At 35.3% G+C, this 27,838-nt stretch overlaps 1 protein-coding gene across 1 annotated transcript in view; it reads right to left on the bottom strand.

The window, feature by feature from the left end:
• TENM3 (teneurin transmembrane protein 3) overlaps positions 1–27,838 on the bottom strand; it is an 808,000-nt gene that overhangs the window by 142,098 nt on the left and 638,064 nt on the right. The window contains exons 8-13 of the mRNA XM_051965257.1: positions 27,384–27,598; positions 16,724–16,934; positions 16,183–16,284; positions 15,806–16,000; positions 13,495–13,695; positions 3,204–3,389 (exon numbers count right to left, since the gene is read on the bottom strand). Of these exons, the coding sequence (XP_051821217.1) occupies positions 3,204–3,389; positions 13,495–13,695; positions 15,806–16,000; positions 16,183–16,284; positions 16,724–16,934; positions 27,384–27,598 (1,110 nt within the window). The remainder of the gene's footprint in view (positions 1–3,203; positions 3,390–13,494; positions 13,696–15,805; positions 16,001–16,182; positions 16,285–16,723; positions 16,935–27,383; positions 27,599–27,838) is intronic.

Below are 27,838 nucleotides of genomic sequence, written 5' to 3'. Positions count from 1 at the left end.
AATAGTATAAAAAAAGCAAACCAAACACTCCTTACCTCTAAAAAAAACCACAGTAAAACAACTTTTCACTTCTTTGGGTAGAAATACTTTTGGGAATTTTATAATTATTTTTTTAAATGAAGGCTGGCATTTTGGCTTTAAAGCATCTGCACTTCGTAGGATTTAAAATTGACACAATTAAATTAAACATTTAGAAATAATTATTATAAACTGTGTTACAAAAATACATATCTCAAGAAAAGATCTACAAAATCAAGTTCGCAAAAACCCTGCTTGTTTTAGATCTAAAATCTTGGGAAAATGGTTCAAAAACAATTCATTCACATATAACTATTATCCTTAGTATTTTTGTCAAGGTCACGATACCAATAACAGAATGCTTTATTTATTGCTTCTTGGCAAGTAAAATTTGTCTGCTGATAACTTCTTGGTCTTATGAAATATACAAATAAATGTATGTATGTACAAATTGCTACAAATACATTTATTCTATAATCTATATAGATTATAGTCAAAGAGTTACTGGAAGTTTTTCCCTCCCCGCCTTAGCTACAGGTTCCAGAAAATGCCAGATTAAACATTGGAGAACAAAAAGACATTGGATTTTTTGTGCTTAAGGAGGTGCTTTTTTTAGGGGGGGGCAAGAATAACATAGTTATTATGCTGGTCAGTGAACAAGTATTTATTAAGGGTTTTGATATGTGCTGGACATGTGCTTCAAAAGTTTTATAAGGGAGAATTTCTTGTAATATACAAAAAATACAAAGCAATACAAAGAGACTTTTCCCTCCCTTCTTTTAGATTTTCAACAATAGCTACAATTAATATAGATATGTTAACATATATGTATATATGCATATATGATTATATATGTGTATAAAATAAAAATTGTTGGAATATAGAATACATGTTATATAATATAATTATACAAGATTACACAATATATTAAATGTTATATGTTTATATAGTTATAAGAAGATTATATATATGTATATATATATATGTGTATACATATATATGTATATTTACTTATATAGTTATGAGGATAGATATAAGCTCCTTAGGGCAGGGATTATTTTTGCTTTTCTTTGTAGGCCCTACATTTAGCACAGTGCCTGGCACAAAGTAAACATTTAATAAATGTTTGTTAACCAACACACTGAGTAGGATGAATTTATGTATACAGAGATACATATACACATGTATATGTATAATACATTTGTATATCTCTATACACACATTTATATAATCTATTGACATATATACATACATATGTATAGACAGATTTAGATAAGTTTAGATATAGACAGAAACATAGACATAGAAATATATTAACTCCTCTACCAATTCAGACCATCACTGGCTTTGCAACAGTTGACAGGCCTGTGAGAACTGCCGGGGGCACTGAGAATATAAGTCCCACCTGCCTGGGTTATACATTCTGTAGAGATCACAGGAAAGATCTTAATTTATTTCTCCTTACTGAGACTGATTTTCAATCCTATTGAATAGACACGTCATTGCTTCTGATCATACAAGAAAATCACTCTATTAATAAAGGAAACCTAGTTTGATTTTTAACAATTTTTCTGAATCTTTGATCCAATCACAGTCAGTAGTTTTATTTTTTGATTAAATCTAAATTATGAGGCATTTCATAAGGTATTTAAGAATTAAGTAAGATCAGAAAGGATCTTCCTCTAATTTTATGATTATAATACTATGTAGTAAAATATATACCCTATAATATCTTATAGTAAATATTTGAATGTGTATTCATGAAAGAATATACATACAAATATAATTTATGGTAAATAGAGGAGTACAATTTCCCCCCTGGCATTATCTAGAATGTACAAATTCTTAAAGGGAATAAAATTAGAGAATAATATCTGATCATCTGCCTAAGAAATCATCTATGGTTCTAGCCAATAATTTGTGTCCCCAGAAAATAATGTGTTTAAAAATGTACTTTCTGGCCCTTTAAAAATATTAACTGTGACACAGAGGGAAGGACCTCAAGATAAATGAATTTTTTGGCTTATCAAATTCCCTGCAATTATGGTCATTCCACAGGTTCACTGGAGTGGCTAGAAAGTAATTTTTACCTTTATTGTTGGTTTATTCCCTCCCCACTCTTCACCTACTCACTGGATGTTTTTATTGTAGTAAAACGAATATGGCAAAAACCAAGATGAGCATGTTGACTATATAGGAACAGATAATAACTTCTGGACATTTTCTGGTCCCCAACAAATAACAATTTACATTAACATCCTAAACTATAATTTGTATTATTAATTTACCATTGCCCTTGTACCTAAATATATGTCTGAAAAACAAATACATTCCTATGTTGTTTTTCTTTACAAAATTCTTGAATAACAATTAGATTTTTGCATTTTATTTTATTTCTTGCTATACTACTTCAAGAAAGTAAACTGCAGTAAGATATATAAAAACAAAGGCTCAGGAACATAAAGGGCCAACAAGATGACAGCTTTGGAATTATCTTTTTTTTTTTTTTTTTTTTTGAGGGAAGAAAATCTTTCCTGAAGGTCTTAACTTGGCTGCTTTAATGTGACACAACAAATCACCCTGAGGTCTTAGAAGCTCCTTCAACAGAAGACAAACTGGCCCTTTGAATAATGGGTCTGGAACAGAGGCCTGACCCTGGAAGACTTGGTCTAAAGGTTGCCCCAGAGCACTGAGTAGCACCTATACAATTTTTATGGGCACAAAAAATTCACAAAAGCATCTGCTGAGGCATAGAAGGGATGATTATACCTGGTGTACTTATAAAATCATGGCTCTTTTAAAGTAAAAAATAAATATGACTATGGTAACCAAGAGATATGATGGAAGCATATAAAAATGAGACTATGTCTATAATGAAGGACTATTTATAAATAGGAAGAGTATCTTCTTTCTCCATGGGAGTCAATTTTCACGGCCATCACAAATGAAATAATGAAGGAAGAATTCCTGTGCCCTGCATTTGTGGCAGTGGTCTGAAAGGAACTGAATAGCCATTATATAATGATATCCTTATTTAAAATATTAATTCCTTTATGCAGAATGACAGGCAGCAATGCTTTGAAGGAATAAGCTTCAAAGCACTGTATTTCAGAGGCTGGGAAAGCCAACAGTCCAAGCTCTTTAGTTTTATGTTGAAGATAGATATGAAAGTACAGCAGGCCTACCAATGGTACAGTGCTCTCCGTTCCATCCCTGGCTGCATTCACACTTCCCATCTTTGCAGGTTCCATGTTCCGCACAGTGGGGGTGGCAGGCTCTTTGATTACATGCTGGGCCAGTCCAGCCTTCTTCACAGCGACAAGTTCCCCCCATGCAAACCCCATGTGAGCCACAGTCCACCGAGCATATTTCTATATTGAAAAGAGAGGAAAGAGAGACAGAAAAAGGAGGGGGAGAAGCAAAAGAGAAAGACAAAATTAATGAGCAGTGTTATACCTTAAAATCTAGTCTGAGAGATTGAAAAAGCAACATCGTTGGGAATAAAATAATAAGAATTTACCAGCTAAATGTAATTTCTGATATGGCTCTGAAGAATGAATAAATATGGAATTTTAATTTTTTATTTATGCTTGTTTACTCATTACTTTACACACTACACTTTACTAAAGTATCTGTAGCTAAGTACAGATACTTCTGCTAGGTATGAATAATTTCTCATTATATTCACTTATTTCATAAGGGCAACACTAAGCAGTTGGAAATATGTAACCTTATGTCAATTAAAATTTAATGAATAATTCTAACTGTACCCGGACAATTGTATCTAACATAATCTAATTGTAGCAGGAATAAAAAAGACATCCTATGTACATTAACAACTAATAAAGCCATCCTTCAGATTTTTAAAATAGTTACCATTTCCATGATACCTCCTTTTCCCTGTAAGTATTAAAAACAATATACCACAGTGAGCATAATAGCTTGATTATGACACGATGACATATTTGCTAAATAAAAAAATATTCTTTTTCTTTTTCAGTAAATTTGTATTGTTGACAGCTGTAACTTAGCTTAAATAATAAGAGTGCTTAAAAAAAAAACAACTCAACACATAACTATGGAACATGTCTTACAATTATTAAGATTATTAAGGCCAAAGATGTTCCGTCTATAGTTAAATCACCTCCACCCAAAGATTTTATGAATTTGAGTGCTCATTTAGATTACTTTTGTTTGTCCAGTGTTTTGAAACCTTCATTCAAACAATGTTGGCCTCTGAAGGAAAAAATAAATAAATCCTATAATGAAGTCTGAAGGGATTCTGCACCCCCTCCCCCTTAGAGAATAAAATTAGTCATAGCTGCTTTTTTGTTTGTGTATTCTGTTCGGTTTTGGTCTTTTCATAAAAGAGAATGTGCTTAACAATAAAAAGCTGAAGTTATTCTTGACTGAAATAGAAATTAGAGTTCAACTGTTATTTTTCTTCTTTAAAAAATAATTGGAACAGCCTACATATAGAGTAGCTTGTTTCTGGTTTCTTCATTTGGTGGTTATGTTTTCTTTCTCGGACACCATAATTCTTTGTCTTGAAGAGTTATAGAACATTAAACACCACATCAAGGAACTATGACATTTCCTATAAGAAACAGTCAGGAATGTTTACAGGAAGAGAGCTAGTGGGTTTTTCCCCCTTCTATGCCACATTTTCTATCTACTTTGAATTAAATTTTTGATTAAGTGATCCAAGATGGTTTGATTAACTTCAGAGCAACATAACATCAACTCAGCTCCAGGAGAGAAAGGTTTATTTCAGAGGCACCCTTTCTCTTCAATCTAATCAATTTTTCATTAGGGTGAAGGTGTTTATCAGCATTTAGCACACTAGCTTTGAGCAAGGTGCGTCAATCTTTGTAATGAACTTATTAATTAGAGTTAATTCAATTGAAGTGGAATTGAAGGGCTAATTAATGGACAAACTGCTGATGAAGATAGAGGAAAGCTCTGTGGCTTTCAAACCTTTAAACTCTCTGATGGAAATAAATTCATTCCTCCTCTTTTAGTAGCTTAACCAAATGTTTCTTTATGGGAAAGAGCCACTTATTTACAAAATCCAGGTTTCTGAAGGTCATTTTCCTAACTTCAAGTGTGGCAGGTGGTAAGATTTCCTCAGAAGCAATTGAAAGGATTCACAATTAGACAGTTATTAAGTTTTAACTCACACATAGAACAAATTACCAAATTTCTTCTTTGTTAGTTGTAAGGGTTAAATTCTTTAGTTGTGTTGAATTGCTAGATTTCATATCTGAGGTATGTAATAATCTCAAATGCCTTCAGAAGATGAACACATGATATATTTTCTTTTATAATCTTTACTATTATTGATTCTGAATAAGATTTCAGTCTATATGTAAACAGGGGAAATCATTGCTAGCAGAACTCAGGAAGCATTCACTCTGCTTTAAATATATTTTTCTTTTCATAATAACTATATTGCAAGTAATTTTGTATATAGAGAAAACTGTTCATTTTTAAAATACATAGAGTATTAGTAAATAGCAAACTCCTTGAGATTCAGGCCAGTTTTTTTTTTGATGCCCATTATCTAGGATAGAGCCAATAGGGGCTTAGCATATAGCAGGCATTAAAAGAACTTATTGTTGATATCATAAATAAAATTACATATGAGTTAGAATCATGATTTTTCAACTTATAAAAAATGATCTGAAACTGGAAGACTTTTTTTGCAGCTGATTTAATCTTTTAATTAAGGCTTATATTCTAAGCATCTATTTTCAGCTCATAGCAATTCTCTTTTACAAGTATGGATTAAATTAGTTTTTGTTGTTGTTATTATTTAGGGGCTATTACAAGCTTCTTCTATAAAAATTATTTAGAGCTTTGCTTTCCAGAAGTGAGTCCACACTGAAATATTATTGGTTCTCAAAAAGAGAGGTCCATAGTTTTCAAGATTTATGTACTTAAAAATTGACCTACTTTTTTAAAAAAATATGATATAGATGTAGAAAGAGTGATGGACCCTGGGTCTTTAGGAGCAATGGACATAAGTTTCAGTCATTATAGGGTATGATCTTGCACAAGGCACTAAACTCTCTTCATCTGTAGATGGGAATTATGCCATTGCATCAACCTAGGGCAATAGCATGGTCAGCTGTATAAACTACCCAGTATTCTATAAATGAGTTATTACTGTTTATTTATTTTAACTCCTTCAGTATTATTTGGGTGGGGAAAACATCAGTTTAGAAAACTTGTAGAGATAATAATTTAAGCAGGATGCAAAGATTAATAGCAAAGGAAAATTAGAAGCAAATTCCAAGATAAAAACCAATACTATATTGTGAAAAATATGATTAACTTTCTAAGAGGCTTATTCTAAGTAGAAACAGCAATGTGTAATATAAATATCAGAGGCAGCAAGATAGATGCGGGCCACATTGGGGTCAGGAAGGCCAGAATTCCTTCTCTGAATGAGACAAGATGTCTTACCATGGGAAGGGGAAAGGGAAGGAATAAGTATTTATATAATGCCAACTATATAACTGTGTTATGCATGTTTATAAATATTAGCTCACTGAATCGTCACAACAATTCTGCAAAGGATATTATCCTAATTTTACAGTTGAAGAAACTGAGGCAAACAAGTTAAATGATGTGTCCAGCTAGTAAGTACCTGAGATAAAAAATGAACTTGGTCTTCCTGATTTAAGACCTAGTACTGCACCACTTAGCTCCCTTAGGTGCCATGGATAGGCCATTTAAGTCTTGGTTCTTTAGTCACCTTTCTAATATTAAAAGTTATATATGTTGCCTAGCAAGGACTTTCTTATATTGTTAGAAACACAGGTCAGGACTTGGGGGGTTTGGTCAAGATCTGCAATTTCATCAGTGTAAGAAACTCTTGGGATAAGAGATTTCCTCTGCTAATGCAGGCTGGTTAATGCAGGCAACAGAGTCTTCAAGAGTTGCCTAACACCAGCAAGTTCTCTGCCTTGCTTAGGATCACACAGCCAGTATGTGGTTAGACTTGAACTCAGGTTTTTTCTAACTTCCAGATCAGCTTTCTATCCACTGGAACACAAAACATCACAAACAAATTTCATGTAAACTCATTGGTTTAATTTTCCCTTACTTTCTAACATCCTCACCTTCTCTAAATCCCATTTTCTGTAGGAAGACTTTCCCAACCTCCTTCATGCTGTTGCCTTTGCTTTGGGGATAATCATCAATTATCCTGTCAGTAGCTTGTTAGTACCCAGCCTTGAAAGCAGAGACAATGTTCATATTCACAGGACTTAGCATAGTAACTCCAGCATGATAAGTTCTTTTTTTGTTGATAGGCTCTTATAATAAATGCTATTTTATTGACTAATTGAATAGATATATTTTTATTTTAGAGGGAGGAAATGTATCCACATCCAACAGAAATGGCTAATTACATGTAGCAAACTTAGCTATTATCAATCTTCACTTATAAAAGCAGGTGGTGAAATTAGAGTAGCACGTGGAACCACTGAGAACCCTGTGCCCCATGTGGCTACTCTATGAAAGATGATAATAATAACCTACCCCCCTCCCTCTGCCACTCCCCTTTAGTCTGCCATTAAAGGCCTTCAACAATATTACTAGGGACTCCACCCCCCCAAAATTCCACTGCTCTTGATAAACCTGGCCTATTTACAATCATCTTACTAAGCTTTTTTCTTTTGTTTTGGGTCTAGCTCATCCACCTGCACAGATATATCTGGTACCTCTACAATTAGCTAAAGCTCATCCCTTTTTTCAAGGGAATTCATCATCTGTGGAGCCTTGTTAGCCTTCTTCAGGCCACAGGGATCTCTCCAGTTCCTCTGAAATCATTGTATTTATGTATTTGCAAAGTCTGAGGCTGCAGAAGCTTTGGGGACTCCAGTTTCATGTCTCAGCTTTGCCCCTTAATACTCTAACTGTATGGTTTAGGGTAAGTCAGCACCTCTCTGTCAATGATCACTTTCACTTATGACTTCACAGAATTTTCATGAGGAAAGTGTCTTGAAAACCCTAAAGCACTATATAAATTTTAGCTACTGAGTTGTGAAAAGAACTGATGATGTGCAAGAAAAAAACACATTTTCACACGTAATCAACGTGCTGGCTTGTTTTTCTAGAACATACATATTTGTTATAAGGGAAGGTTTCTATTAGGAGGGAGTGGGAATTGGTGGTTAGTGTTGTGATGTGAACAAAAGCAGTCAAGGAAATATTAACAAATTATACAGAAGGGAGAAGGAAGTTCAGAAAGGCATATAGATAGGCAGTACACTTTTATTTCTACTGTCTTAAAATTTACCATCCTCTAAAAATAGAACATCAAAGAAGGTCATATTTCATTGAAATTCTCCTTTCTTGTTCCTTGTCTACTGAAATGTTCACATGTATGTGTTGATGGTTATTCCATTCATAATAAAAAATAAAATTTAGAAAAAAGAGCACTGAATTAGTATCTAGGGGATCCATCTAAATTCTGGTCTGGCAATAGGTTTGTGTCAGCAAATGACTTCATTTTCATAAGTCAGTTTCCTCATATGTAAAATAAAAGAAGGCAGGTAGGTGACACAGTGGATAGAGCAGTCAGGAGAACCTGCATCCAGGAGTTCTCCTGCAGTCAGGTCTTCAAAAGTAACCTCAAATAACCTACTAGCTATGTGACCCTTAAGTCAACTTAATCCCCTTTGCCTTAGTTTCCTCATCTATAAAATGAGCAAGAGAAGGCAATGAAAACTAGTCTAGTATCTTTGCCAAAAAAACTTTAAATGGGGTCATGAAGAGTCAGATGTGATTGAAATAAATGAACAACAACAACAAAAAATAACAGGGTTGAATAATTTGACTCTAGTCTAGCTGGTTTCTCAGTTCTAAAGCTATGAGTCTATGATTCATCCAAGTTGTAATTCAAGATCCAACAGCCTTGTAATATCTTTTCTATTGATTATTATCTTGTGTTATTATTTAACTCTTCAAGCATTTAAGCCTTATTTCTCTGACCAGACTGTAGGTTCCTTGAAATTAGAATCTTTGAGCTCTTTTGTATGATCTTGGAAAAATGACCTTGTCTTTACCTCAGATACCTCATGTATAAAATAAAAAGGCTGGCCTTGATCACAACCTTACAGATTTAGAACTGAAGGTTTTTGAGAGGCTTTAAAATCCAATCCCCTCACTCTATAGGTGAGAAAAGCAACTTATCTGTCCAGGTTCACATAAGGAATAAGTATCTGAAATGGGATTTGAATCTGTGTCTTCCTGACTCCACAATGTGCACTTATATATTATATTGCCACGAAAATGCAATGATAATGCATTTAAGATTTGATGTTTATGTGTGGGGAGGGAAAAAGGAAGGAAGAAGGATAAAAGAAGGAGTAGGGATCAGAGAGATGAGAGAAAGGAGATAAAGAAATAAGAAACACGATCTCTACTTTTAAGTAATTCATACGGGGAATCAAAATTGCTAGAGCTTTCCCTCTGATATTGCGTCCAATTATATTGACATCTATATATATATATATTCAGACATGCACACATATATATGTATACACAAAAAAATAGTTACAACACAGCACCCCATGCTAGCCTTCCCCAAATCCCAGGGGAATTTGGAGAAAAATTAGATGAAGTCAAGTTGTATCTAGCTTTTTTTTTCAGACCCATTCCTCAATTTCTTAGCAAAAGAATATTGTAGCATTTTCTTTTCTCTCCAGAGTAACTAATGTGTCTTTTATATATGAATCATTTCTTCCTAGGAGGGAAGATTTTATACACACATATGTGTGTTATATGTATGTATATGTATGTTGCTCTGGTTCAGCATTTCAGTCCTGTCTCATTCTTAATGACTTCATTCGGGGTTTTCTTGGCAAAAATACTGCAGTGATTTGTCAGTTCCTTCTCCAGTTCATTTTACACATGAGGAAACTGAGGCAAAAAGAGTGAAGTCTCAGAGTTGCACAGCTAGTAAGTGTCTGAGTCCATTTGCACTCAAGTCCTCTTGACCTATATAAATAGGATTTTGTAAATATATGTATGTGTACATCTTGTGTGCATGTGGAATAATTATCTGAAATGGAATTTGAATCTGTGTCTTCCTGACTCCACAATGTGCACTTATATATTATATTGCCACGAAAATTGCATGTCACCTTCCCCTTTAAACGTGAACCTTATGAGGGATCCCTTTCTTTGTATGTCCAGTGTTGATTATGGGACCTTTCACACAATATGCACTTAATGCTTGCTGCCTATCTGCCAAAACCTCATTCTACTCCCTTTCCACAGTTCTCATTCTTCAGTTTTGGCTTGATGTACAACCATAAACACTTGCACTGTCTGCTTTTCACAGTTTCTGTACTCACTCCTAGACTTGTCTTCCAACTCAAATGGTCACCACCAGCTCTGAAGTCATTCCCTCAAGGTGCCTAAAGATGGCTGTGGAATCACGCCTTGAAACCTCCAGGGACTCCTTTTTCTCTATTCTATACGTACATAGTCAGTGGACCCCTGTGAACCTACCAAGGTGCTCAATAAGATGATTAAGCTTCATTTTCCTCAATTTGTACAACAGAAGCAATAGTAACTGCAATATTAAATCAATGGGAGGGTTAATTAGACAGCATCTTCTATTTTTTTCTTCCCTCCTAGGAGGGAACTATCCACGTGTGGAAAAAAGATTAGCCATATTATACTCCCTTTCCTGCCTTGGAGAAAAGGGAGAATGCTATAATATTATTTTACTGAGAAAATGGGGAATGGCCTGGAAAAGTCAGCTATAGCTTGACTTCAAGTTTTCCCCTGATTTTCCCTAGGACATGGGAAAGATAGTACATGGGGTGCTGTACTGTCATCATTTTAATATGGTAACAACTATTGCCTCTCTCCAGCCTTAAAAGAATAGATCACAGTCATTCCTAGGGAAGCCTATACTGAGGAGAGCTGAATGACTGTCTGCTTGGAACTCTGGCACTAGCAAACTATGACCTGTTGCAATTCTCATAGAGAAATGGTGAAACAATTTAGGTATAATTTAGAATCTTTTGGAGAGATCAAAGCAAAAATTACAAAGCACAGGCTTTTTAACGTATGACAAATAAACTGTACAAAACAGTTTTTCCCCTACCATAATGTGTAATCAATAAGTACTAATGCCTATAATTGATTTCAGCAGCAAAGCATGTATTTAAAATACATAGTGTATGAATGTGAGAAGTATTAAAAAATAGCCCAGTGAAATACTTTAAATTGGGTGAAAAATGAACTTTTGATTCAATCAATTTTGCCAAGTTTCTGCCCCGAGTAGGGGCTAATAGTGATGGTGGTGTAATTCTCAACATTAATTACTGGTTCAGAATGTTTTCTGACCTCATCATTTGATTGAAAATGTTGTCTGAGCTTTGTTTTCTTTCCCCACCCCTATTCTGGATTTTTCTGCATGTCATGCTAGTCCAGTCTCTTCACATTAACCAAATGAAGCCCTGTGGCCTTATTCTCCATGGGGATAATAAAGTCAGAGGAACCTGATTCCACAAAAAAAAATTGTCATTCAAATTCAGAGGGAGAAAATAAGTACAAAAATGGAGAAAGTAGAGTTTCCCCTGAGATCTTAGTGAGTGAACAGAAATCTGGCCAGAGTCTTTCTAGCTGGGAGTTACCAAAAGGAAACATTCCAGAGGATTCCACAGTTATAAACAGAATTTATGAGGGAAAGATCTTCAAACCATCTTTTTGTGACATGGAGAGGTACTCCCACTTTGAGCAAGGTGAGGTAAATAGAGTAGGGGCAAGGAGAAAGGAAACAGAGGGTATGAGGAGTACATTTTGTTTCATGTGAAAAGAATCAGGTTAATATAGTAATGTTTTTGGGGTATGATGTCTTAGCCATGTCCCCCTCTCACTCAGAGAATGACAGTATCATAAAGGTATACCCTGGAAAGGACTTCAGCAGCATCCAGAACAATCCTCTTATTTTATAGATGAGAAATAATCACTTAAAAAACACTTCATATGTGCTAGGTATTGTGCTACATAATTTACAAATGTTGTTAGTTGATGTTCCCCAAAACCCTGGAAGGGAGGTGCTATTTATTCCATTCCATAGGTGAGGAAAGTAAGACAGATAGAGGTGAAATGACTTGTTAGTCAGTGGCCAAAACTGAATCTGACTCAAGCCCAACCCTCTAGCCATGGCACTTAGAGGTAGGGATTTGCCAAAGCTCACAAAAGAAATGGGTGTCAGCCGAGGAATTTGGACCCAGAGTCAGCATTCTTTCCACTGTACCACACTGCTCACTCGGCCCTCTCTTTGGGTCGCTGTCAATATATACATTATGTACATCTGTCTCTGTGTGTCCAAGAATCTGGAAAACCCTTCCCTCCTGTCACAATACTACAGATGTCTAAGGAAACTTCCCTGCTTATTTCGTCTTTGAATGATCTGATTCCAGCAGCATTTAAAGAATCAAAACATCAATCATTTCTTTATGTTGTTTTTCCCATAGTTATGATAGAGTTCTCCACATGTGTGTCTTGGGCTGGCCTATAATATTTTTGTGTATTATTCTTCTGTTTTGTGTAACACATAAGAAATTTAATAAAGGAAATATAATTATAAATTGAATAAGGAAAATGCAAAGTCCTTGAGAGTAGTGACTATTTTTTACATACCTCAACTACATTGTTCCAAAAGTCTTAGTGTCATATAAGTTATTAAATGCAGCTTTTCATAGTTAGCAGGCAATAAATAAATAAATTCTGGCTTAATAAACTAAATAAGAAGTGCCATTTCAACTATATATATACTTGTCATTTTTTTAAAGATTCTTTTTTTTGGGGGGGAGTATAGGGGATTGAGGCATAATGGGAGGTATTTCTATACACTTATGTCATTACTTAATATCATGTTTACAGTTCTGTTGACAGCTGAAATTATTTGTTTGAATTCAGGTCTCTTGAGTTTGCCATTATCATGACTTGCCTGTCAGGAAGAGAATATAACTGAATCTTACCAGTTAAACAAAGCCTCCTAATTTTTTTTTTTTTGCAAGGGGTGAATGGTCACACTCATTTGTTTCAATAAGAAATTCAATTCAATTTGAACTAAGCAACATTTAATTAGAAATTACTATGTACAGGGGTAGTTAGGTGGTTTAATATATCAAGAGTCGGACCTAGAGTCAGGAAGACTCATCTTCATCATCAGTTCAAATCTGCCAGACACTTACAAGCAAACTCTGTTTGCTTCAGTTTCTTCATCTTAATAAAGAGCTGGAGAAGAAAATGACAAATCACTTCAGTCTTTTTGCCAAGAAAACCCCAAATAGAGTCATGAAGAGTTGGGTGTGACTGAAAAAAATGACTAAATAACAACAAAACTATATTTAAACTGTGTAGGCTCTGTGTTACACACTAGAATAATCATATAAGGAAACATTTCAGGATATGATGACATAAATTGGTTGACCTTACCATTGGAGCAATCTGGACCTGTCCAGTTTGGATCACAAGTACAAGTACCACTTTCTTGAAGGTATGTTCCATGTCCAGAACACTGATCCGGACACATAGTTTTCAGAATCTCACAATTGTTTCCACCCCATCCTGGGTTACAGTGACATTCGCCATGGATACACACACCATGATTAGAACAGCCAGGATCTAAACAGTCAGCTGTAAAATAATAAAATAAATAAATAAATCTAGAATGTATACAGGTATCCATCCATCATGAATTTTCCCCGACATATTTTATTTATTTTAGGTTATACATATACATTCATTTTTGACATTTCCACTTGAGTCTATGTTGGGAGGCAAAAACCACGAGGAAAAAATGTGAAAATAGTATGCATTAAACCATTTTCAGTTTCCATAGTTCTCTCTCTGGATATGGATGGCATGTTCCACCCAAAGTTTATTGGAATTGCATTATCGTCAAGAATTTTTAAAGCTCCTATTATGTACCAAGGGATTCTGAAGGTAAAAAGACAAAATTAATACAGTTCTGCCTTTAAGGAGTTTATGTTTTTATCAGGAGAATCCACCTGTCTATGTAAGAAGGGGAAGCTAAGTGACATAGTGGATAGAGTACCAGCCCTGAAGTCAGGAGGACCTGAGTTCAAATGTGATCCCAAACACTTAACATTTCCTAGCTGTGTGACCCTGGGCAAATCACTTAACCCTAATTGCCTCAGCAAAAAAAAAAAAAGTATACAAAATAGACACTGATTTTATAGGGGAGTTTCCTAGAATATTCTGAGGTACTTGGAGAGGTAAAGGGCAGGAAAGAATTCACGTATGAAGCTAGTTCTTGAAAGAAACCAGGGATTCTAAGAAGTGAGGGTGAAGGGAGAATGTATTCCAGGCATGGGGGTGGGGATGATTACAGCAAAGGCAAGCAGAGAGGAAATGGATTTATATGTTCTATGTGAGGGACCAGTAAAAAAGTACAGAATAATTGGATCAGTGAGTGCTGGATGGGGAAGAATGTATAATAAATTAGAAGATAGAAAAACAGGTTGGGGCCTGGTTCCGACCAAGAGCTCAATTCCGTTTATAGTCAGTCACTTATTGGGTGTCCTGATGGCAACTGCCCAGCAACCAAAATATGTTGACAAATTCTGAAGAAGCCATTGTTAGCATATGGAAGAATTGTATAGCAAAGCAAGTGACATCCTAGATAAGAGGCACCAGCCTCAAAGCCATTTAGGTAATTGAGAATCTTGCAGGGATTGGTAATTTTCTTGAATTATATTGAGATGCACTTGAGGGTTTCAGACTTGCTCTCTCTTCTGCTTAATCAGAAAGGAATAAGTATTGGATTCTCTGTAACAATCCGTATCCAGTGACCTAATCCACTAAGATGAAGTTCTGACAGCTGGGTAGGACCCTCAACCTGTTTGAGAAATAAATGAGTTGCATACTCTCTAGCCTTCTTAATGTGCTTTAGATGACGAGATTTAATTTAGCAATTTGACTCAATAAAACTTTACACTTGTAGGGTCAATGGTCTGAAAATTTAATTCCAGAGGCTTAATTGCATTACTTTGTATGTGCAGATCAATAAAATCAATTTGATTGAAGAAGGAAAAGGATGCTTCTCCCTTTTAAAAATATTTTAAAATTTAACAGTGTTCTTCATGATGGCATCATGATGTCATCATCATATATAGTTCCGGAACTCACAAATTATAAGATGTTGCACATGTGAAATATCACAATCAGACTTGATGCTAAAAATGCCAAAATACCACATGGTAAAGAAGGACAGCAGAATAAAACAGGAGTTATTTCTTTTGAGATGTAAACTAAAAAAATCAAGACCTGTGTGCAGCGTTTATGCTGGCCTGACTGGTTTCCTTTTCTTTTGGTTTTTAAGCTGGTAAAAAACTTCTCCTTTAAATTTATGATCTCATATTTGGTCTGTATGGTTTTTTAGCTCAATTTTTGGGTGGGGGATACAGATCTATAATTTCTTTGATATAGGGAACTGCCAGCAAAGAACTTTTTCTACCAATGTTCCTTTTTAACTTCTAGTTTTAGAAAGTTGCTTTGAATGTGACATAGGAATAGTAATCAAAAATTACTTTTATAACATTATGCTTCAAAAATTCCAGAAAACATAAAATCTTAAAGCTGGTTGGAATAGAAAGAGAACTTCTTCTCTATCCCACAAAGATGGGGTGGTCCAAAAGGATAAATCTGCAACTAAGAAGTCTTTAGTGCAATAGATTTCTTTATGAGGACAACAATAGACATCTGTAAATATGTACTTGTTTACCTTCTTCACAGTTTTCCCCTTTGTATCCCGAGTTGCAAGCACAAGAGCCCATAATACAAATCCCACGACCTCCACATTGAGGGTCAATACACTGGGTGGTGGGCACATCACATTCAGTACCCTTCCAGCCGCTGAAGCAAAGACAACGTCCTTTGGAGTATTGCCCATTTCCGCTACACAACACTGGACAGGCTGCTGTAAAATAAAACATGACAGAAGAATTAACAGCCATCTTTCTCATCAGCTTTGGGAAAGAAAGGAAACATCTCTGGAACAAGCCACATGGCAGTTTCTCTTCCTCCCGTGACGTGATGATCTGGACTCTTGTATTCCTGCAGATTTCTATTTACTCAAGAAAGGAATTTGACTAAACATACCTCTTGAACAATCGGGGCCCAGAAATCCTGGGAAACAATGGCATGTCCCAGAAACACATTCTCCGTTTCCATGACAATTCCGGGGGCATTCGACCACAGACTCTGAAGAAAGGAGAAAGAAAACTTGTATGGGCTATCTCCCACCACAACGCCAAGCAGACTCTATAGCTCTGCTCAGTAGCAGATACATGCCAAAGTGGCTGGCTTGTTCAACAATTTTTAAAAGTAATATCTCCTTGTAGTGGGTTATTAGAACAGAGAAAATAATAGGGTAAACTGTTTTAATCAAACTTTTAAAAATTTAAAGTATTCATTTAATATAATCTGCTTCCTTTTCTTTCTCTTGTTTCTTGACAAGTATCACAGTTTATTTTTCACATGTTCATTACTAAAAAAAAATAAATAAAAATATTTCTCACATCTTATCCATGATTTGAAATGATGAGAATTAATGATAAAAAAAAAATCTGTTAAAACATTTTTTCCACGTCCTTCTCTTTAAGTTGTGGTTTCTCAGAAATTCTTTGAAGACCATTCTTACCTATAACGATGGTATTAAAAGACACCTGCTCTATATTTTTTCCATCATTATAAAAAGCCAGATGCCAGATTCCAGAATCCAAATACTGAATAAAACCAGCTTCGTGAAGACTGACGGATCTTGTTTGTCGACCAGCTCGTTCTGACTCAAGCAGATTGCGCTGTTCTCTGGCAATTAACCTGCTGCCATCCAGTAGCTCCACAAAGTCATACTGTGGAAGGAGAAAGTGAATGAAGCTCATTATAAGTGGTTTTTTTTAAAGCACATTACTTAAAAAAAAAAAAAAAACTTTTTCCTAATAAACACAGTGTTGGAAGAAAGTTTTAGGCAGATAACTAACTCCAAAGGGCAAAAGCCTATGTATGCCCACAGGGCAGATGGTTAAACAGCAGCTTCCTAGGCAATCTTCTAGACTTTGTCATTCCTTCTATGTACTTATATGCTCATCATATGTAAGGGGTTTTAATATAATGTATATATATATACACACATGTGTATGTATGTATGTATGTATTCAAGCATTTAAAGTACCTTACATATAACTTCAGATATGAGTCTCAAAGCCTGCCTATGAAGCAGGTACTAAAACTCTCATTTTCCATTAGGAAAGCTGGGGTTGACAGAGGTCAGATCAAGTCATAGATCTGAAGCATAAAGGGACCTTAGAGTTCATTTAGTCCAACTCCCTTCATGTACATATCTGACCTACTTCTTGATAGTAAGATTCTTGTGGCTAGGGACCATAATTTATCTCTGTTTCTGGGTCAGCACCAAGATCAGTGTTTTATGCCTATCAGGTATTCCATATGTAGAAAGACCCAAGTTCAAACTTGGCCTCGGATAATTATTCACTGTGCGACCCTGGGCAATTTTATTTCATCTGTCTCATCTTCCTCGTTTCTAAAATGGGAATAATAATTAAGTTATCTCATTGGATTTTTGTGAGGATAAAATAAGATTTTATTTGCAAAGCAGTTGGTAAGGCTTAAAGCACTTATATTACTGTCATTATGATTATGATTTGTTAGAATCCTAGTGATAACTCACTGGAATTGGTAGCAACAATGCTTGAGTTTACACATTGGCTCACACATTGGAGTTCACAAGTATGGGAGATACAAAAAACTTTGTAACTTTGTGAATTCACACCTCCCATGATCCCACTCTTGGAGGAGGAGTCGACCTTTGGGTTCACACCTTTAAGAGATCATATATAAGAAGCTCTTAGAGCTTCTGTCAGTCAGTCAGTCAGTGGAGGAGTCTGAGTTGGAGTTGAGCTAGAGGCAGAAGCTAGAAGAGCCAAAAGATAAGCTGCAAGAGCTCTTGGAACCAAGGAGGGAGACAGGCCTCTAAGAAAGCTAAATGGGCCCAAAGAAGAGACAAGACTTGGAAGGAGAAAATAAACGTTTGGATTTTATCAGCTGGCTATATTTGAAGTGATTATTACTCTGAACTGAAACTAAGGCTGCCTCCAGAAAACCTCCCTAAGAAGCCTGCTCCCACAGAGAACGATTATATTATAAAAAGAAGAGAACACCCAATGATCAAAAAGTTGTTGGATGGATAAAGGATGGCTGAATTTTCTTTATGGTTAAAGTATCTGGATATACATGTGTATGTATATATAGAAACACATACCCATACATATATGTATTTTTTTCCCGTCAAGGACAGCAGACTCTATTATATTCCTATTGAATCCTGGAATTTTTTTTTACTAATTAGTCAATCAACAACTATTAATTAAGCTATTATTGTGTGCCATACTTTATGGGGATACAAAAAAAAAAGCAAAAATGATCCTTGTCTTTACAGAGTTTATCTTTTTAAGGAATGTAAATAATCACAATTTTAAAGTAGGAGGAAACATCAATACCTATCTAGCCCAATTCATAAATACCTCCCAGATATCCATTATAATATACCTAATGAAGGATCAGTTGGCTTTTCTTTGAAGACTACCAGTGAAGGTTACCTAATTATCTCCCAAGACAACTCATACCACTTTTTGGATAGTTTTAATTTTTAGGAAAATTTTCCTGACTTTTTAGCCTCATTTTTCCCCTATTCATTCCTCATTTCCAAAACAAACCAAATTTATCCTTTTTTTTCCATATTATAGAAGTGATAGAGTCCAACATTTTTATTTTAGTTATACCATCAGATGCTCTGTCAAGACCTTCTGTAGTCTTATGACTTTGATATTCATCCCACCATTCTTGAATTCTTCCCATTTATAGCTTTTCTTCTTTCTGTCTCTTAGAATTCCTAGAAATCACTGAATACTCAATTCAAGCACTACCTCCCACACAAGCCTCCTCCTGACCATCCCAGCTGTTGTTGTTTCCTTCCAATTCTAGCATTCAAATTCTAGCATATTACTTAGTCAATATTTTGTATTATTTACAATGTACATGTTGATTGTAAACACCTTGAGGGTAGGGACTATTCCATTTTGTCTTTATATCACTATCTCTAGCATAATGTCTGGCAAAAAGTAAGCACGTGACAAATGCCTATAACTTGATTACAAGTACAACAATAAAATTAAACTACATAATAAATAATCTATATGCTTCTGATAAAAAGCAAATCAGTTGGAAAATTAAACTAATTGAAAAGACTGTAGCATAGGTAATAACACCAACAACCTCCAATAAGTATTTGGGAACAATTATTATTCAATTTAATCTGTTTTATTAAGAACAGGCACAACCTTACAGGGATGGATACATTTAACTTCTGAATTCTATTTAAATTAGTAACCAAAAAGATTTCACTTTGCAAATCCTGTAAATTTAGGCCATATTGTGTGGTTAAAAGTGTGCACATAAAGAGAAGATACGTAAAAAAGATAGACACTGAAGAGGCTTCCTAATAGACTCTCAGGAAGAACAATTTAATTTTAAAATAAGTTTCTAATACCTAAGAGTTATTCAGATTCCATAGTTTAGTTTGATGCTTACCTTGAGACATGACTTTATAGTATAAGGTGAATTAACAAAAAGAAGGAAGGAAGGAAATAAGCATTTATTAAGTGACTACTATGGGCTGGAGCACTGTGCTGAGACATTTGCTAATATTGTGTCATTTAATTCTCAACAATTCTGTAAGATCAGTGCTATTATGAGACCCATTTTATAAAGAAGGGAGGTTAAATGACTTGCTCAAGACCACAAACCTAATAAATGCCTGGGCCTGAAAATTAACTCAGGTCTTTATGACCACAAGCCCAGGGCTCTGTTTCCTGAATCTTTCTTTTTTCTTTCATATTCCCTTCCTTCCTCCCTCCCTCCCTCCCTCCCTCCCTCTATTCTTTTTCCCCTCCCTTTTTCCTTCCCTCCTTCCTTCTCTCCTTTTCTCCCTTCCTCCCCTTCCTCTTCCTTTCACCCTTCCTTCCTTCCTTCCTTCCTTCCTTCCTTCCTTCCTTCCTCTCTCCCTTCCCTTCTTTCCTTCCTCCCTCCCTCCATTCCTCCCTTCTCCCCTTCCTTCCTCCCTCCCTCCATCTGTCCCTTCTCCCCTTCCTCCCTCCCTCCCTCCCTTCCTTCTTTCCTCCCTTCTTCCTTTCCCCCTTCCCTCCCTCCCTTCTTCCTTCCTTCCTTCCTTCCTTCCTTCCTTCCTTCCTTCCTTCCTTCCTTCCTTCCTTCCTTCCTTCCTTCCTTCCATCCTTCCTTCCTTTCTCTATTCCTTCCTTCTTTCTTTTCTTCCTTCTTCCTTTCTTCTCTCCCTCCCTCCTTCTCTCTCTCTTTTTCTTTGTGTCTCTTTCTATCTGTATATGTCAACTTTCTCGCATATTTCAGAGATTTCTCAAAGAGAAATTTATCCAAAGTCTCCAAGTAGTGATTTAGGCCATTAAAAAAAAATCTCTGGTGAATATCCAGTCTAGGACCTGCCACATAATGAATGCTTGCTGACTTGGAGAATGAAGTTGGGATAAAATAAGTATATGGGCTTGAGTGTTGGTGACTTTTAATACTGATATCAACCTTGGAAAAAATAGCTCCTTATACTATACAAAACCCATTGGACTTTGCTACTTGATAAAACTTAAGGTAAATTTAAGGTTTCTTATGTCTAGAAAGTATTTTAAGAATTTTGTTATAAAAAAAGAGGTGACACAGCCTGGTATCAAGAACACTGGATTTAAAAGAGTCTAAGAATCTCAGTTCAGATCCCAGCTCTGACAGTTAGAGGACCCTGGACAAGACCACTGAGCTCTCATGTCTCAGTTTCCTTATTTCTAACGTGAGGTTTTTGCACCACACTTCACATGAACACAGTGAAGACTGAATGATGAGATCATTCATGGAAAGTGCTTTCTAACTCTTAAACAACTATACAAATGTCAAGTATTATTGTTAATTGTATAAAGAAAACTGGTCTTAGGAGTCAGAAGTATCTGGGTTCAGATTTAACCTTTTGAAAGAGACTGGCTGTGTAACCACAAATGAATCATTCAGCCTCTTGGTGTCCTGTGCAAATCTCAATTAATTTATCAGTCAGTGAACAAGCATTTATTAAGTCAGGCAACATGACATTGAAAGGACGGGGACAGAAGTTGGACTTGCAATTTCACTGGCTAAGGGAAGTCCTAGGTGGGGGAACTCCCTCTAGCACTGCAGGTCAGCACCTTTCTCTGAATTTATAGGTGTACAGAATCATTTAGAGCACTGACTGAATGGCTAAGTGACAAAAGGAAATTTAAAAATTAAACAGATTCTGTCTTCAAGGATTTCTCGGATGAGAGGGAAAGAACACGTAATTTGTATATAGCACTACTACTATTGTTGCTATTATTAATATGACTGCTATTATAACAAGTACTACTACTTTTATTACTACCACCACGACTACTTCTACTACAGGGGCCTGCAGGAATCTGTTCTATTTTGAGCTTTAACATCATTGGCCTAGAGTACTAAGAAATTAATGATGTGCTCAGGGTCATACAGCCACAATCTGTATCAGAAGTTGGAGCTGACTTCATGTCTTCCAGGCTTCCCAGTCAGCTATCTATCCACTACTCAGCAGTGGCCTCTGCATAGTAAGAGCAGCAAAACTAAATTACAACATTATAATTATTCAACTGTGAAAGTCTTAAATGGTCTTGATAAACATTAAAAATATGGGTTTTCAACTACATTTATAAAGAATGGCTGAAGAAAATGCAATTATTAGGAAACAGAACTGGTAATTTTTGGAACTTTTGAGATAATACTAGACTATACTATACTATACTCCAATCTTCCTGTCACTGTCTTTGTTCCCATTTAGGTCTATTACTTCTTTCTAATAAAATCTGGAGCTTTGGTAAGGATCAAGAGTATCGATTAACCTTTTTCTGGTTTGGAAAGAGGGAAAAAGGAGCAACCCATGAAGAGGTTAGCAACTGATGCAAGGGAACCTATATGGAGAAGCAGGCAGGTAATCCCAGGAGCTGGAGAAGCAGAAGCAAGGAGACAATGCCTGAGGGAGATGCAAGATCAAAAACCATGGCAAAAAGGAAACAAGAGTTTTATGTAGGAAAGAGAATCAGATCAGCAGCCTGGCCCCCCAAATTCAATCTCATTTGAATTCCCTTTGGTGGAGAGTTCCTCCACTAGATAAATTTGTCAGTGCTATGCCCAGTTCCAGCCCCACCAAGTTCCCAATGATCTTCCTGCACGATCTATGTAGCAGCTTTTCTGGCACAGGCCAGAGTTACAAAATAAGAAATAATTCAGTTGTTTTAAGAAAAACTATCCAGTATTATCATTCAAAGATTAATTTAGTAGGTAAAAGAGAAGCAAAAATTATATATAATATACATTTTTTTTCTTTTTATGGTAACATTGCCCGGAGTATTCCATCTTTCTTTTCATATAACACAGTTTATGAAAAACATGGAAAACAATTCTGAACTGCAACTAATCTCTTATTATCATTGCTAAAAGGAGGGCATAAAAATGTGATTTCCAATTATGTCCAATGTTCAAAAAATCCTACACACACACACACACACACACACACACACACACACACACACATGCACGCACATACACCCTAACTCACCTTTACAAATCTCCATTAAAAGTAATTTAAATAAATGGAATGTGTTGATTTTAAGGTATAAAAATAGTTATGTCCTCCACATTCTCACTCTTCCTTATAACCTGGCAGAGCTTCATTTATATCTGGATGATTCTTAATTCCCAGGTTCATGTTCTTTCCCATTTCTTTATTTGCCTATCCGAGGTGCTCTTGAATGCTATTTTCAACATTTTGTTCCTTTTGACATGGCTTCTGTTTCTTTCTGTTCCTGCCCCCTTGGACTTAATTCTTTTCTCTTTCCTCATCACTAGACTTTTCTTAAAAAGCAAACATACTAACCCAAAGCAAATAATATCATTCTGAATCATTACAATAACTCTGGGAGATATATATATACTACCTCCTCCAATTTTCTAGATGAGCTAACTGAAGGAGACAGAAGCTAAGTGAACTTCATAGGATCACAAAGCTGGAAATTGTCTCATGCCAAATTTGAACTCATGCTTTCCTGACTCCAGGTTCAGTCTTTCTAATTATTACATGACCTCATTACCCCTCATCAGTGGACTTTTACAAACAATATCTGCCTGAGGCCACAAGAACTGGTTATTAAACTCTTTCCCTTCTCTCAGTGTAGCATTTGGTAATGTGAAGCTTAACAATCTTTACTTTTAGAATGTGAAATGTAGATTTCATCATGTATTTTTTGTTCTCAAATCTCCGCTTTTATTCAAAGTATCCTTGATAAAAATATGAGAAGAAACAGATGGCTTTCACAAACAATTTGTTACAGATGATATCTCCATGGTCACATGACTGATTGAAAGGTATATAGAACCACAGACTACTGTATTATTTTTTTTTGACTATTAAAAATTTGACTCAGCAAAGTAAAATGCTTCCTTAAAGGCTTTCAGTTCCTGAGATGTCTTTCACACATTTATAAATGAAATTACTTGATAGACACAACTCTAGAGACAACTTTATTCAGTGACCCCTTAATTAGCAACAAAAAGGCAGGCAAACAGCAGGGAAACAGATGCTCAAAAAAGGTGTCTCTATTATGAAAGATGTCCTGCACAGGGTTCAAATGGAAGAGAGATTCCCTATAGACTAAATTCATGAATTTATTTAAATCAATATAATTAGTTTCCTTTTTAGGATTATTTTACATATTTCAAAACATTCTGGTGAAGGGGCCCATAAGCTTCACTACAGGAAGCTGGGTGGCACCATAATACATAGAGCAGTGAACTTAAGAGTCTGCAACAACCAAATTCAAGTATGGTCTAGCTTTGTGATACAGGGGGAAATCACTTAATCTTTGATTGCCTCAATTTTCTCAAGTAAAAAAAGGATATCACCCCCTATTATTAACACTCACTTTACAGAATTATGGTGATGATCAAATGAGATAATATTTATAAAAAGAGCTTAGTACAAATCCTGACACATAGTAGGCTCTTAGAAAATGCTTGTTTTCTCCCTCACCTTCATCCCCATTCCTCTTCCCCAGACTTCCAAAGAGATTTATGGCACCAAAAAGGTTAAGAAGTCTTGCTATGGATGATGACTTTCCACATTTTCATGATGGCATTAAGACTCTTAATACTATAGGACTTTCTCAAGAAAATTCACATCCATTAAGAGAATGACCTTAGAAATCATATAGAAAAGAAATAAATGGATGAAGTATTATGCACATTGCCTGATCACAATATACAGTTAGATAAGCAGAACTTTTACTCCATTTAATGTAGAAGAGGAATTGTAGATGGACAATAAGCTGGGCCTAGAATTAGCAATGAGGAAGAATCTGGGTTGGCTTGTTTTCAGAAAATTATGTATCACTTAAAACAATCACAGAAGACTCTTGGACATAAAATCCATCATTTTGGTATTAATACTTTTCTGATGATATTATGAATCATAGAATACAGATCTTCAAAGAATCCAAAGGGTAATGGAGAAACCAAGAGCAAACAGAGGTAAACTTTAACATTTTATTTACAATGAAGCAGTGGAGAAGATAACCAGAAAATATATGTTTGGAAACAAAAATGAGCACATTTCTAGAATGAGGTGATAACAGATAGTTATTTCAAGAGCTTTAAATCTCTTTGGAATATTAGGAGATCCCTGGTGGACTTCCCACATATATATATATATACATCTTCATTTTATGGGAAGAAATAATGTAAGCTCTTGAAGGTAGAGACTGGCATTTTCCTTTTTGTATTCCCAAACCCTTGCATAGTGCTTGGTGCATAATAAATGTTCATTAATCAGCAAAGAGAATGTTTGCGTCAATGACAGACAGGCTATTAAAATGTTGGTATTCTGTGACTGAATGAATGAATTTTTTGGATCTTTATTTTAATGTGTGTCTAGAGACAAGATATTACAGGGAAAAAGACTAGACACTGGTATTCTAGTCCTGGTTCTATCCTTAATTCATTATATAATCTTGAACAAATTGCTCGACTTAATTTAAGCCTCAATTTTCTTATCTGAAAATGGAAAGGGTTGAATTATTTGGTTTCTGCCAACTCTATTCTTCTGTAACTGAAATAAACTGTGGCAGAACCATTTTCCTCGCCTTGAAATCTCAAACTCAGCAATATACAAAGACCTCAGCCCCTGACAAAGACCATACTGGCTACATTCTTTGTACAATATAGTTTAGAGATGAAGAGATTTGTGTGGATTAGGGATCTCAGATGAAAAACCATTTTGATTGCAATTTTCTGATGAGATGGAGTAAACTTATTGCATCAGTGACTTAAATTTTTGTCTTATTTCTTTGTGCTTCTCATGTTCAGTTTACCTTTTGGTCTGTGTGCTCATTGACAGGCTCAGTTTGGCAGCAGATTTTGGGGAAGTTGTAGAAAATCCATTCAGCTATTGAAATGGTGACTATGAAGACAATTTTCACATTTTGACAAAACCCACTTCACTTTCACCATAAACAGAGCCTGATCTCTAACACAAACAACCTGTCTCAAGCTTGCTTTGAGGAAGTTGACTTATTGAAAGGTTTTTTCATTGTATCTCCTACATTGTGTCTCACAGAGAGATTCCAGGATAGTTTTTAAACAGAATTAATTTCGAATTTGGTGCCATAAATTGTCTTATAAGGTTTGAGTGTTCTTCAGATATAGATATGGAAATGTTTTAATCGTGTCCTTGCATGTGTGTTTTCCTTACTGATTTAAGTATCTGTTGATGTGATTTTCACAATTTTCACAATTTCCACAGCCATATAATTAAATGTAAATTTTTATTATATAATATCAGCAGAGGATCATTTCTAATATTTCTTTTTAAAAGAAAAAGTTTTTAAAAATGTGATGTAATATGTATTACTTTTTTTTTTTTTTTTTTTGTAATTAACTAATGCCATCCTAACTGCTAAATCCAGTAGCCCTTTTTCATTATTCATGGTCTGTGATCTTTCTGCAGCAACAAACACTGATCATGCCCTTCTTGTTGCTCTCTCTTATTCTTCTCTTCTCTTTCTGACTATCTCTTAGGATAGCTGAATTTAGGATCTCAAATTAGAGCTAGAAAGGATCTTGGAGGCCATTTAGTTTATTCTTCCCATTTTGGTGAAGAGGAAGTTTGAGACTCAGTGGGATTAAGTAATTTGCCCAACTTCATGTAGCTTTCCCATGTTTTTTTGTTTTGTTTTGTTTTGGCAAGTAACTTTCCAACTCTAAGTAATGGCATGAATTGATGATTTGGACAATTACCAAATTTTAGAATATAACAACCTGGTTCTGATATAATTTATAATACTACAGTTTTTAGTGTATTCATTAACCACAGAAAGTGTCACAATTAGGGTATAAACATGTACCAATTGAATAGATGAATCAAGATTTGAAATAAGTTACTAATTTGTCAATTTAACATCTATGAAGAGAATCACTTATTAGTTTGGCTGGGAAAGATCCTTGTGTTTCAGTTAGGAGATGGGTTCACATTCTAGTTGTGACCTTTACTAGCCATGTGACCTTAGATAAATAATTTTCTGTCTCACAACCTCAGGAGGACTTAAAGTAAGGACAATAATAAGTGCATTTTCTACCTCAGAAAGGAAATAATTACAGAAGTCCTTTGTAAATATTAAGGCTAGTTACAAAGCTATTATAATTATTATTTTCTTAAACACTTATTCACATGCGCAATTTATTCCTACCATGGATTAGTTCACCTTCATATTTTGCTCCACCTATATTTATGAAAACAATCAGATGAAGACCAGGAGATGTTTTTCTTCCAAAGGCAAATGCAATAATTTTATGTGAAAGAAAATAGCAGGGAGCAGCTAGGTGGTACAGTGGATAGAGCAACAGCCCTGAAGTCAGGAGGACCTAAGTGCGACTCAGACACTTTACACTTCCTAGCTGTGTGACCTTAGGCAAGTCACTTAACCTCAATTGCCTTAGCAAAAAAAAAGAAAAAAGAAAATAGCAGCTAATGTGACTTTTATTCATAGTTTCCATTATTGCTACAGATCAATGAAAAAGGATCAGTTTACCATATGGCTGAACTCATAAAAGTGAATAACTTAAAAAAATACAAAGCAGCATCGTCTTACTGACCACAATAGGTAAGATTCTGTTACCTGGGTATGGGAGGGTGGTAAGCCTTTACGCCCATATACTCCAATCAGTGCGTCCTTCTGGAGGGAGATATTGAATTTAAGAAACTGTGGCTGATCAATAAAAAGCTGTGATCTCCAGAAAATCCCTGGAGGAACCTCTTGAATTGCTCTCCGGCCAATATCAAGTTCTCCTGAATCTATGGTATTATTTTCTTGCGCAAATCCACCTAATTTTCCTGTGTGTAAAGATACCCACAGGAGGATAAGAAAAAAACAATGAATTATTAATCAAGTCACTTTTACAAGAGTTTTTTTTTAACTACACCCTTTAGTTTATACAATTCTTACTACATCTAAAATGCTACCCAAGGATGTTCACTCTAAAAATTCATGCTCACATTGGATGTTTTGGTTTGTCAGTCTTGATTAAATACATACCTCAAGATTTTAAGTCAGAATCCTTTGACTTTTCCAGA

The sequence above is a fragment of the Antechinus flavipes genome, chromosome 6, assembly GCF_016432865.1.
Source record: "Antechinus flavipes isolate AdamAnt ecotype Samford, QLD, Australia chromosome 6, AdamAnt_v2, whole genome shotgun sequence".
Taxonomy (NCBI): Eukaryota; Metazoa; Chordata; class Mammalia; order Dasyuromorphia; family Dasyuridae; genus Antechinus; species Antechinus flavipes.
This window is presented reverse-complemented; position numbering and strand designations above follow the sequence as displayed.